The sequence below is a fragment of the Sylvia atricapilla genome, chromosome 6 (assembly GCF_009819655.1).
Source record: "Sylvia atricapilla isolate bSylAtr1 chromosome 6, bSylAtr1.pri, whole genome shotgun sequence".
Classification (NCBI taxonomy): Eukaryota; Metazoa; Chordata; class Aves; order Passeriformes; family Sylviidae; genus Sylvia; species Sylvia atricapilla.
In genome coordinates this window covers 42,171,196-42,184,548 of record NC_089145.1, presented here as the reverse complement: position 1 = coordinate 42,184,548, position 13,353 = coordinate 42,171,196, and the positions used below count along the sequence as shown (strand labels likewise).

General features: G+C 41.0%; 1 protein-coding gene across 1 annotated transcript; it reads left to right on the top strand.

Annotated features, from left to right (window-relative positions):
• The first annotated feature begins 898 nt into the window (after positions 1-898).
• CLBA1 (clathrin binding box of aftiphilin containing 1) lies at positions 899-10,931 on the top strand. The gene is made up of 6 exons (XM_066321663.1): positions 899-986; positions 1,574-2,264; positions 5,644-5,792; positions 7,250-7,379; positions 9,079-9,192; positions 10,154-10,931. The coding sequence occupies exons 2-6, from the start codon at positions 1,806-1,808 to the stop codon at positions 10,319-10,321; spliced, it is 1,020 nt and encodes a 339-aa protein (XP_066177760.1). The 5' UTR covers positions 899-986; positions 1,574-1,805; the 3' UTR covers positions 10,322-10,931.
• Positions 10,932-13,353: the final 2,422 nt, after the last annotated feature.

Genomic DNA, 13,353 nt, shown 5'->3' with positions numbered 1-13,353 from the left:
GTTTGGGCTGGAAAACATGTACTGTAGTGCCTAGAAAAAGCTTTTTACTTTGGGCCTTGCTCCAGAAAACCTCTTTCCTTGCTTTTACAACTGTCCCCTGTTCCTTGGGACTGCCCAGATGTTTAACCCAGCCTGAGGACAGGGAGCTGAGTTTTCTCTATCATGCCCTCTGTCCCCCAGACCTGGGAACAGCCAGCCTGTTCTCTGTGAGCGGGTGGGACGGGATGGTCACCCAGGCCGTGGAGTGACCAGTGTGCTGCACTGACCCACAGCCTCTGGCTTTATCTCTTGCGAGGGATCAAGCCTCAGCAGAGAATGGGGACAGCCAAACACCTTGGGGGGCAGAAAAAAAGAGAGGGAGGAACAGAGTTGTCCGTCCGTTCCTACTGTTTTATCCTGAGGTTCTACTAATGGGTGGACTGATTGTCACTTTTGTAAAACTCATATCCTGGAACTTTGCAGCCATGTGGGAATTTTAGCTAGCCTCAAATGAAAGGCAAACAGGAAGCATCACCATCAAACAGTGCGTCCTTAGCCTGCCAGGCTGCATTTAAAAAAGAGTGAACGCTTCTTTTTCACATCACAAATTGAACACGGGGCAAAGAGCCCCTCTTCCCGGCGGGCAGGGCGGCTGTGCCCCGAGGGACGCGGGTGACAACGAGGGCCGGGGGGCGAGGATGGAGAGGAGCTGGTCGAAGCAGAGCGAGGAGAGACGGCGGGCGCTGAGGATGAGCTGAGGCTTCCCTGCCCTCCTTGGGGCGGCAGGACGGAGAGCTCGGCTATCCGCGGCCCGCCCCGCACACCTCGGCCCGCCCCCGGCCACCTGAGGGGCCGCGCCCTCCCGGCCAGGTGCCATCCCCCGCGCTGTCGCTCCACCGTGTCCCGGCGGGCAGGACCTGTCGCACCCCTGGTCTGTGCCCGGCCCGCCTACCAAGGAAAGCCGCGGGGAAAACACACATTTGGTTCTGTAAAGCACCAAGCGGCAGGTCGGTGAGAAGCGCGTTTTAGTGAGTGCTTTTTAACCCGCCCCTCAAAACAGCTCGCGAAAATGCTTGAGGAGATGGGGTTGATCTAACATGATCGATGCAGCCTGTGTCATTTACAGATGCCACACTGAATTTTCTTAGATCTGCCTTAATTACCTAAATAGTTGGAAATACTATGTTTTTACAGGAGTCTAGTCGTTGGGCTGGGGCGGCTGGTGCAGGCAGAAATAGAGTTATCTGAGTGTGCGTGAGGTGGATGAAGTAGTCACAGAAAGTATTTTTAAAGTGTTGGATGTTGACTGTAGTTTTGGTTTGTCTCCAGTATCCCTAGTTAGTACTGAGTTAATAATCCAGCAGCTTCTGTAATGTATTTGCTGAGTATTGTTCACTAATTTAATGGCTTTCTTGTGGTGTGGGCAGATAGTTCAGTGTAAATTTTAAATAATTGCGCCTACAGCAATTTTCAGTGGATAATGCTGGAATGTGTTTATTTTAACCCAAGCATTCTTTCTCCTGCCTTATCAGCTATCTTTATTCCTACACAGGCCTTATCACAGAGGTATTTATTTATAATCCTTTCTTTGCAGGCTTAATACTCTCCACAGAAAGTGAGGCTGAATAACGTGCACATGCCGAGTACTGGAGGAGAGGCTGAAGGACATCCTGTTTTGTTTCAGCACTGTTGTTATTCTTTGGGGTGAAATGAAGAATTTGATTTTGTTTTGGAAACACTCATATTTCTGATGCAACTGAACTTCAGTAACCTTTTTGCAGTACCGATTTCAACAAATTATATATTTTTTTTTCTCTTGAACAAAGATGCAGAACTTGTCGGTGGTAGAAAGTCTTGCTAATACAGACATATCGTACTGTGAGCCTCCAAAGGACCTAGCAGCTGAGGCTGGTGGCGTGTTTCTCGATGAAAGTGGCTGTAACTGGAATGAAAGAACAAGTAACGAAGAAATTTTTAATCATGAAGCAATGCGGCAAAGCCTCCCTGTAATGAACGGCAAAGGGAGAAGTCACGAGGGGTTTTCTGAGAGCAGTTTTAGTACCTCAGAACCCAGTGGTTCCTGGGGTGATTTTGAAGGCTTCAAGGAGCCCTTAGACAAATCAGACACATTCAGTCATAACTTCGAAGTTTTGGTGCAGTCAGCAAAAGCTTGCGGAGCCGATCCGGACCTGAGCAGCGGAGGCTGCAGCATTTCTGCTGCCCACGTGTGTGCTGAGCCATCTCCGTGCCGCGGGATGCAGGAGGCTTGGGGCTCTCGGGATGAGGTACGTGTTCACAGCAAACCAGGAGCCAGAAATGTTTGTGTCCCTGCTTCCTACACCTCCGGGTTTGTATCTGTCTCCTCTGTCAAGGATAATGCTGCACATGCAGAGAAACTGTCCTCAAGTGGAACAAAAGCAACTCCTTTACGGTGTTTGACAAATACTTACGCTGTCCTGCTGGAGAGCTTTAAAGAATGTAATGCAGTATTTTGCTTCTAGGCACTAGGAATGAGTAGGCACATAGGCAAGTAAACACGTAGGCACCATGAACTTTGCCCTGAAGGACATGCAGTTGAAAATTTAGACAAGAAAGAGCATAAGAAATGACAAATTGGGAAGGTGGGTGACAAAGGCAGGGTGGACAGAAATTCTGTGAGTTTCATGCAAACTTAGTGAAGTAAATCCACATACCACTGAGTTAGAAACTGGCAAAAAGCAATGTCTTTTGTTATTCAATATACTCCCTGAATAATATCAACGGTTTTTCTGGAATTTTTTGACTGATGATTTCTTGACACAAGAAATTAATAGAAATAATATTATGAATTAATTTTTTAGCATAGGATGTAACATTCACTTTTACAATGTTAGAACTAAAATTTGAGTAAATAATGCAAAGAATTCTTATCAGCACAAAAAAAAAAAAAAAAAGGTTCAGGTAAAGGGTTATATCTTCTTGGGATAAATGTGTTTCTATGTGGACCAAACATGCACCAGCAAAGGGAAGGAAAGTAACAAAAGGGAAGAAAGAACATAGAAATACAGGAAAAAAAAATCCCCTTGTTCTGACTACTTCCATCCTAAATGACAACATTTGAAAAAAAAGAGAACTATCAGGAAAGACTTCCATGGGGTTAATCTGTAGCAGTAATAATTTATTGCTTGTAGTCTGTTGGGTGAGTTTTGGTATGTGTAGGGAACCAAGACTTTTCTGGAGACAGGATTTCTTGCCCTTTGCCTAGGAATATTACTTGTTGCAGAGGTATTACTAGGAAAAGCAAAGATGCAGGTGGGAAAAGCTGCCCACACTGATTGAGTGCAAATACACAAAATAACGAGTTATTGGTGTGCACCCACAGAAAATTCAAATTTTTTGTAATGCTGGAAATGGGGAACAAGAAATCTTCTGTTGAAGAAAGAGAACATTGTAATGACAAGTTGAAATGCAATATAGCAGGTTGCTTGGTTTCTTTCCAAAAGCAATAGATCTTAATCTTACTGAAGCCTTTTCTTTATTTTGCATTTGTTAAAGGCAGAAGGAAATGTCCAGTACAAGTTAAATAAGTTAACCACGCTTAGAGTTTCAAGTTGTCTTTTTTCATCTCAAGGCAGAGAGACAGCCACAGAACTGCTGGAGATCCCTTGGAGTGTAGAATATATGTGTAGCTTGTCCTTTATCCCTGTGCTTTTTGCATTGGTAGTTTGAAATCATAAAATCTTTGGACTGAGACTCTGGCTTCTGTAGGATCAGTGGAAAAAAGACTGGGTGAGTTGGAAGGGACCTCTAGAAATCATCTCAGGTCAGAGGTCTGACCTACAGTATTTATTGCTTGAATTAATTAAATTCAAGACATCAATTGGGATCAGAACCATGTGTTTTAAGATGGAAACGATCATTAATTTCCTTGCAGTAGCTGGGTGTTTTGCCTACATGGTTGAACACTTTGAGGATTTTTCATGTGCTTTTTAAACATTGGCCTTTGAGAGTGGGACTGGTGCTTGTGTTTAAGCCTATTTTGATATAATAGGATACAGAGGATTTATTCAGAAAGTACTGATGTGAACTTTGTACATTGATTTTTTATCATTAATTCAAAGCCACAAGATAAATGGAAATATGCCTAAATTTTGCTTCAGAAACACTCACTGAAATAGACAGTAGTTAAGGTAATAAAAAAATCTCTTTATCTGTCTTGGCTAAACTTTAAGTCAGTGACTTGTATGTGTGTTGGACCAAGGCTCTACAGAGATGCTGCAATGGAGGCAGAGCTGTGCTTCCCTCGATGCACACCCCTATCCTAAAGCCAAGAGCAGCTGCCTGGCTTTTCCTTGATTCCCATCCCACTTCAGTTTTGGTGCCTACCTGGAAGTTGTTTTTTTTCCCTTGACCATGTATGTTTTAGCAAGTGTTACTTCACAGAATTCTGCTTCTCGAGCATCCATCAGGACCCTCCATGTTGTATCCCTGTCGGAATAATCTACAAATTGATTGAAAGTATTGTGACACTTTGGGCAAGATTCAAAGGAATTTACCCGGGAGTCTTTGAATGTCCCAGCAGCGAATCATCAGGACAAGATTTTAGCAAGGCCTTACTTCAGGAGGAAGCAGCATGAGGAATAAATTCTGTTCCTTGAAGCATGGTCAGAAATGCAGTAGCCTTCGGTCAGCTCTGTTGATTTTGCCTACTTGCCCTCAGATTAAACCTGTACTCTCTTAGTATTTACCCCACTTGTCTGAGTTCAGTGTAATGAGACTGTGGAAATATTTCAGCTATTTGAAATAGTTTCAATTATATAGTTTGAATTAAATGAAACTATAAAATTACGGAGTATCCCTGCCTAGGGTTTTCAGACTAAGTTGTTGATTGCTGGGAAAAAAACCCAAACTGACTGTTTCCATTCTTGAGTTTTCACACAGTGTTTGTTGCTGCTCCTGCATTACAGTCTCTGGGCAGGGTGTGAAGTCAATTATTTTCTTTTATTTGGAAAATTGTAGTAATTCCTTCCTTGAAGAAATGAAAGGATACAGCTCCTGAACCAGATGGCATGCCTCTAGGATAGGATGTAAATTATGCATGTTTTCCCTTGTATATGTATTCCTTAATTGTCAGATAACCCCACTCACTAGTGGTTACTTCTACTACGCCTGTCTAGATCACTGCTGTGCTGTGGTCAGTCCTCCAAACCTCCTCCTCATCGCTGCCTTGAGGAGGAGCAAGGATTTAAATCTGGCTCTCATTTTAACATAGGCTGGGAAAAGTTTGGTGCAAATACAAGGATATAGAAACATCTATGTTAGCAAATACTATGTTAGCAAAGCAAGCTTTTGAACTGATGCCTACATCAGATTTGACCTGGACTGAATCAGCTGAGCAGAAGGAGGAGTCACAAGTGTTAAATATGCAAATCTATGACCAAGAAGCTGGGAAGTTAAAGACTAAACTTCATCAGAAACTCTGGGACTCTTGTTTCCTCTAGTTCTAGGTACTCAAAGTACTCAAAACGCTGAAATATGAGCTCAGTCTCTCTGCTATAAATATAAATATAATTTCTAAAAACAATAAGACAATCTCGAGAATTATTGTAGTCTTTGGACTAGGTCCTTCATGAACTATGGGGATGGCCTGTATGGTGTATGTAATAAAAATCTCTTTTTTTCTAGGAAGACAACAGCTATGAGGAGATATTTAAACTGGGCTTTCCAGAAGTCTTTGTACCCCAGTCCAGAGAGTGCATAAGAAGCTTAGAGCAAGCTCTTGATGCAAATAATGAAGATGTTTGGATTCCTGAACTTTTGAAGAATCAACTTTGGTAATGAGTTTAGATTAACAGTTTAAAAAAAAAAAAAAAAAAAAAAAAAAAAAAAAAAAAAAAAAAAAAAAGAGGAAAAGTTCCTCATCAATTACATTGTTTGTTTCATAATTTAAAAACCAGTGGTGCACTTAAAAGTCTTTTTAGTACTATGCTTTTCAGTGTACAGATCTTAGGAGTTTTGAAGCACATTGCTAAAGGAAATGGATGGTGTTTTAGCCATTTGAAAACAATGAAGGGAATATATCAAAATTACAAATTCCTGCTTAGGGTTTTTCCTGCTGTTGGTGTGCCTTCTTATGACTAAGCCTCTGGAATGCCAGAACCCAACAGGCAGCCTGTTCTTCCTGTTTGCTTGTCCTTTCTTACAGCACATCCCACTTATTTCTTCATCATTGGAGGCTGCTGCTTCTACTAACAACTTACTTGCTTTTTTTTTTCCTCCCCCCTCAGTTTTCCCAGTTGGTAACTTCTTCTCATGTTTAACCAGATGTGCTTCAGAATCTGTAGCGCATCTGGCTGCTTTCCTGGGCTATGTTAATAGCAATTAGTATCATTAACCAAGCTCTCTCTTGTGACAGCTGGAACACTTCTAGTTTTGTTATGTGCTTTTTAAGGATCAGCAGCTTCAGAGCACTATTGTAGTTACTGAACAGCATTGGATTTATTTTTTCATAACTTGGAGACTTCGTGTCTAGAAGGCAGTGTTAGACCATACTTGAGAAATGTCCTAAGGCTCAGAAGAAACATAGGTAAAACTTTTAATGTGGGCACCCTTTCAGCCAAGTTCCCTGCATGTGTTATATTTTAATCAGCATCAAACTGGAAAAATGTAATTGCAAAGGGGACTGCACTATATACAGCAGAGTGCCAAGTAAAACCAAAAATTTCCTGATCTACTGTGTTGAGTAACTATGATCAATGACAAGTGCAAATTAAGTGAAGCCCAACTGAATTTTTGTATGTGATGAATGTAGTGTAAGAATCTAAAGTACCACGTGGAGGGAACTCTCTCCTTCTTGCTGTTTCAGCAGTGAGTGCCTTTGGCTTGTTCTGTAGGACATGTGCTGGAGAGGTGAAGTGTGACCTATGGGATGGAGAAGGATTTTAGAGAAAAGGCAAAGTGCAGAACTCACAGGGCTGAACTCTGCCCACATTTCACAGAAGTAACTGAACACTGTGAGCTGTTGGCATGTACCAGTCTCTGAACTGTGCTTCTAATGCCCTCCTTATCTGAGGAGCACAGACATACATTTATGCTGACTTACTGCTTCCACTAATTGTCATGCCAGCTCATTAGTACATTGGTTGATAATTTGGACAAGTGTAGAAAGAGTTTTAAGACAAGTTGCTTGTTAGATCAAGGTTAGCATACAGCTGTATGTAGAGAAAATAACTGTTGCATATGTGCACTGGAAACCTCAGCTCAAAACCTCAAATTGTGTTCTGCTTCCTAGTGTGGATTCTGGAAATATATGGAGAGCACTCAGAGACTTTGATAATATCCCCAGCTTAAGACATCCCTGGAGTAAATCTCATTGCCAAGAAAACCTCTTGAGTGTTCTCGGAATAGATGCAAATCAAAAGGTAATTGAACAATGGTTTTCCATTCTGCCAGCATAAACACTGGGTTGGGAATTTGATCTTCTCGAAGCTGTACATGCAGATGCATGAGGGACTGGATCTGGGTGAGTTACAAAGGGTTTTTTATTTTAACAGGCAGCTTTTTAAGACAATAGCTAAGTGTTTTCTCATCTTCTTGTGTAAGTAACTAAGAAATTGTGCAGGATCACACTTTGATTGTCTTTACACTGAAGTCTGCCCAACACAGTTCCCTGTTGTTAGGTGGTACACTCAGCTTTGGTAGAGATGGAGAAGTAGCTTTCAGGTGGTAGAGATGGAGAATCAGCTCCCTGGTGTGTGTGCAGTAGGATTCTTTACTTTTTCTGCCCAGAGTGGGAGAAAACTGTTAGCCTCTAATATCTTTCTGTTAAGTGAAAATCAGATCTGAATCAGAGAGGCTGTTACAGTAGTAATTGGATGTTTTTACTGTGAAGAAACTGAAAGTGTGTTCAACTTCCCCTTTCCTCACATTATTCCTCTGTCTGCTTTTGGGAGGCTTGAGGGAGAGTATGTTTTAAATTGGGTTGAAACCAAACCAGCAGTGTTGAAAGATCTCAAACAGAAATATGCCTGTTTGACAATCTCTTGTTTTGAGAAGATACAGGTGTCAGGGGTGGTTTAGAATTCAGTTATTCATGGGATTAATTAGTCACATGTAATTCTCAGAAGTAACTATTTCAATTGATTATTTGAATGCTGTACCATGAGGTTGGCAAGGTAATAATTTTGTGGGCAGAACTGACTTTTCATGCAAGTTGTATACAAACAGAAGGATGGTGCTGAAGGTAGAAACCTATTTTGCACTTGAGAAAGTCACTTTGCAGAACAGTAATTTAACAGAAAGAATCAGAGACATTTCTCTAACATAGCTAAACTCCCATTCTGTTCCTTTCTTGCTCGTCAGCATTAAATCAATGCCCAGGCAGCTTAAATTTACATCATTACTTCTTATCTATTACTGGAAAACTGTATTGCTTTTAACAATACTGATTAAGATGCATTTCTCAGCAATGCTTTGGTGCTGGTTAAGGCTAATTCTAATTGGAAATGGCTTTTTCATTAATTGAAGTCACAGATTCTTGTGTGTAGGTGATGCCTTGAGGGGCCACCTGGGACAGAGTTAGAGAATAAAGTCGATATTTATTGAAAGGCCTTCAAAGGATACACCTTGGGCAGATGGATGATGGTCACCAGTTCTCTCAGACAGATATATTTGCATATCAGAGGTTAATTGTCCAATTATAGCTTCAGGTAATGAAGACACATTCTCCCAGTTTGCTTCTCTTCCCGATTTACTTTTGTTTATACTTTTCAGGCCTGAGACTGTATTGATGACCTTGGTTCTCAGGCCTAAAAAGATTGTTTAGTCTGAAAAAATATGAAGAAAGCTAACTAGCATTCTATACAGAGTTCAGAGTTATACACTAATGCAGTACAGAATCTGAAAAATACAAAAGCTAAAACTTAAGGCATAATTCATAGAACTAGTTGTGGCATAAAATTGTTTTAATGCAGAGGAGGACACATGATGAAATACAGCTTCAGAAAGTAAGATTTAGTGGTCTTTATTTGAGGGGAACTTCTCTTTAGGTTGTATGTATTGAAATCAGATAGACATGTATAAATCAATTAATAAATAAAATGTAAATTATGGTTTTTTTAGCATGTTTCAGAGAACCAGGATGATATTTTTGAGGAATCAAATGTCAAAGATAATGAGGACTTTCGATTGGATGGATTCAGTGTTAATGATTGCAAAGCACTGATCCAGACCAAGGTAAGGATTGTTCTGGAAGTGAGCACTTCAGAGAACCACAGAGTGCATTTAGCATGTTCCTCCCTGCTGTCCCAGCCCCTGCTCTCATGTAATGGTTTAGTCCTGGTATAACTTTTGGATGTGGAATTGGTTCTTACTCTTTTAAACCTCTCTGACAGCTTCAGAAAAGATACTTTGGCACTTATTTGTTTCTTGTTACAGCAATGCAAGTTGAAAGGAAAATTATGTCATTCTCCATTGCTGTAAAACACCTCAGTCTGTTTTTTAGCAAGGTATTTTGGAGAAATATTCTTAACCCAAGGTCTCTTCCTCAGTGGAGAGTAAAACTGAGCTGTTGTCACTGTGGAGACAGATAGCTCAAGACACACTTTCATTGCTCTGTTTTATTCTATTTACTGCCTCGGACAATGAAGGTGTATAACTGCTCTGGGAACCTTGTACATAAGAGATGATAGCCTGGAGAATTTCAGAAATAAAACTTACAAGGACTGTTCAGCTTATTCCTTCATAATTCAGTTCTGCTTTCTTCAGTGAGTACGTGAAGGGGGATCACATTGGAAATGTGTAAACCACAGAAACAGGGTTTAGGCAAAGGAGAAGTGGTTTGAGGTAGACAAAGAAGGAATAAAAGAAAAAAGAACTGTGGTACAAAGTTGAGGTAAAAGGACAATATTTTTCTGGGATAGCCTCATAAGGGAAAGAACAAACCCTGCAGCTGGGTGTCTCAAAGAAAAGTTCATTAAAAACCATATGTTGCTATTTCTATTTTAAAGTAAGTCAAATGATAAAATGGATGTTTTCTATTTATCCTCATATTTATGTCTTTTTTCCTCTACAAAATTTAAAATAATTTTTTAAAAATTATTTTAATAAAAATTTATAAAAATTAGGTTGGCATATGCAGAGTGATTAACCTCCTGTAGCATGGAAAAAATTAACTAAGCTTTTCTTTTTCACTCAGCTTTCTGTGTCACCAGACTCCAGACATGGTCAGCTTTTCACCTGTAACCTCTTTTTGAAGACAGCATCATCAAATGAAAACACACAGTGTGTTACAATCCCAAGGAAGAAGCAGATTTTTGCTACACACAACCTAAAAATGAAATTTTTTAGTAGTGATGTTTGTTGAACTAAATGCAATTTTTAGCCTTTTTTTTCTCTTCTTTGAACTGAATGCAGTTTACTTTCATTTTGTTACTGACTTGGTACTACAGACTACAGACATTCTTTAGGAAAGTGACATATTTCTGGATATGAGGCACCTGTGTCCATGCTATTAGAAGATATTTCTCCTGTTTAGTTGTGAAGTCAAATTCTGTAATTTTGCTCTGCTAAGTTGTGCTGCAGAGTCGTGTCTCTTCCAGTAAATGCTGCAGCTGCAACCATGCTTCAAGATAACTCTGGTGGACCCTCCTGAACTACTGACCTTTCAGCCCTAATGCCTCTTCAGTGAAAACTCTTCTTCCCTGACAAAATCTGCACAAGTCTCAGGTGTGTTGTACTGTGCCTTGTGACCCTCTCTCCTCATACTTGCTCCAGTTTGAGATCTGTTGCTTTGCCACTGGTGGTTGTAATAAGAGGAGCGTTCTTCATTTGGGGACTTTCAGTGGGTTTTAGCAGAATAAAAGTGTTTTAATTTCTGTCTGGTGAAGCCTGCTGTGGAGATAGGGGTGAAGACAGCAAAATGCTTTGTTCTGGCAGCCGTCTGTGTCTGAAATAAATCACCTTGTTGAAGCTGATTGTCACAGGACATGCTGGGTTCATTCAGCCACACGTACCACCATGCATATTCCGCTTGTAAAAGCTCAGCAGTGTTGCAGGTCAGGACTTGCATAATGGTGTAAATTCCTGTCCTTTTAAAATTTTATAGAAACTCTTGACTGTTGCCCATCTTCCTGCATGCTTGAGTGCCACAGGGGATGCACTTCACTGTCATTCAGAAGGATCTGTGCTGGTTCCCTGCCAACTGCAACAGCTTTATTTATTCATTGGCAGTAACTTTTACACAAGTTACTGATTCCTTTGCTGCTCTGGCCATTCTGAATATGAAAATTTTATACGGCTTTTTGTTTTAAAGAGTGTGCTAAGCATGGCAACAGATATTTTATGTGTTGAAAGCAGGGAACAGGGTTGGGTGTTCCAAAACTAAGTTAGTTAATTATTTAATGATGAGCCTATTCTGTTCTTAGAATTAAGAATACTATAAAGCACTGGCAGACTTCAATCCTTAATCTAGTAAACTGTTCAGCACTGACATTACAATTGCTGTAATAACTTCAGTAATGCTTACGGTACCTCAGTGCTATTAGCATGGGATGAACTCTGTCCTGCTTACTCAGTAGATGGAACAGGGCATTTGGGAAAATGCGCTTTTAAAGTGGCTCTGCAACTTCCCTACCCCTGGAGGGAGTCCTGTAATGCCAAACAGGAAACTCCATCTGGGTACAAGAGCAGGGTTAATTTTTTCAGTTAACCCTAGATTTGAATTAATTTTCAGTTTCCTTTATTTCAGATCTCTTAAACATGTATTAAATAGACTGTAGTCATAAGCTCACAAAATGTTAAATTGCCAGTAAATGGTAAGTGGATAGTTGAGGTTGGTAATAAACATTAAAATCAATTATAAGAATAAAATCCCATTTTTATGCTTTCAGACAAGCAGGGGCCTGCAGAGGGGCTTGAGGGGGCAACCTGTGGTGTGTGTAACATTCACTGATGCATCAGAGCCCTCTCTTCCTCCGGGCTTTCAAATTTGCCTTTGCTTTTATGAGCATGGGAGGAATGTATCAAAAAATGTTTTGCACTGTCACTCTGGGAGAAGGATGAATACGTCATTTTTCCTTCATATTAGCAGATTTTACAGCCCTGTCCAAGGTACAGAATGGAAAGAAAGAAGGGTTCAGCCCTTGTGATTCAGCAAGGAAGCAAACTGCTGGGGTTCCAAAGGTGATGGGCTCCACCTTCCACGTCTTTCTCTGTTGGACACACGCTTTTGGCCACCTGAGCCCTCACTGCCTGTGAGCACTGTCTGCAAAAGACAACCGAGAGACCTTTAAACTCCCATTTCCAACCTGAGATGAACAAATTCACCATTCCGGGGAAAACGACTAACAAAATTTGAACGGCAAAGATAATTCAATTCTGTTTCAAGGTTGGGGAGTTCTGGCAACCCTCCTGGCCCCAGGAGAATTTGGCCATGACCAGCACATTTGGGAGTACCCACAAAGACAAAACTGGACTCTCTCGACTGACAAAAGATCAGGGAGACAAACCAAAGCGTAGCCAACCATTTTTAGGCACATTTCATAGTAAAAAACGTAGGCTGTCCTTCCGTGGTTCTCCTGGGAAACGAGGGGTGCCGGAAGCGCCTGTGACGTGTCCTGCACACGCAGTGGCCGTGGGTTTCCTTGAGTCATTTCCTCGTTCCTGCTGTCCCTGGCAGCCAGCCCAGGGTGCCAGCACACGCTGTGTCCCCAGAGGCACGCCTGCACCACAGGCACTTCTGTGCCCTGCAAGAGCTGCACGGAGGAGACACCACTTTGTGCTTCAGCAGGTTTTCAGCTACGAGTTTCACCCTTTCTCGTCTTAGTTACGAGCTCTCAGCTGTGGAATCCTGAGTTTTGATGGACTAAAGGTGTTACTGTACTCTGTGTTTGCAGAAAGCAAATACCAAAGAGTTCTGACATTTGCTTAGGATTTTGGAAAGGTGAAAACGAGAGCAAGGCAGGAGTTCTGGACAGCAGAGCTGGAAAGGAATGCCTCTTTCTTCTTGCTGGCATTAGAGGGAAAATGTACCCATGAAACGAAGTTTTACAAAGTTCCAACCAGCAGTTTAATTACTGAAATGCTTCCTTTGTGGGAGGAATGCTGTAAACATTCCTTTGCAAAAAAACCCCCTCAAACCAACTTCACTGTGAAAGACTGAAAAATTTTCAATGCATATTCTAAAATGTGGAATTTAATTAGTTATTATAATTTTAAAAAGAGTCAAGAAAAGGAAGGGAGACAGTCAGACTCCATACAATAAGGCCACCATTGGTTGCATATGCAGAAAATGGAGTGAAAAACTAGTAAAAGAAATCTTGTAAATGTGTACATTTTTTTTTCAAAATGCAAGGTCATTGCAGGATTTAAAAGCACTCTGGTGGTTTTTTTTAATGA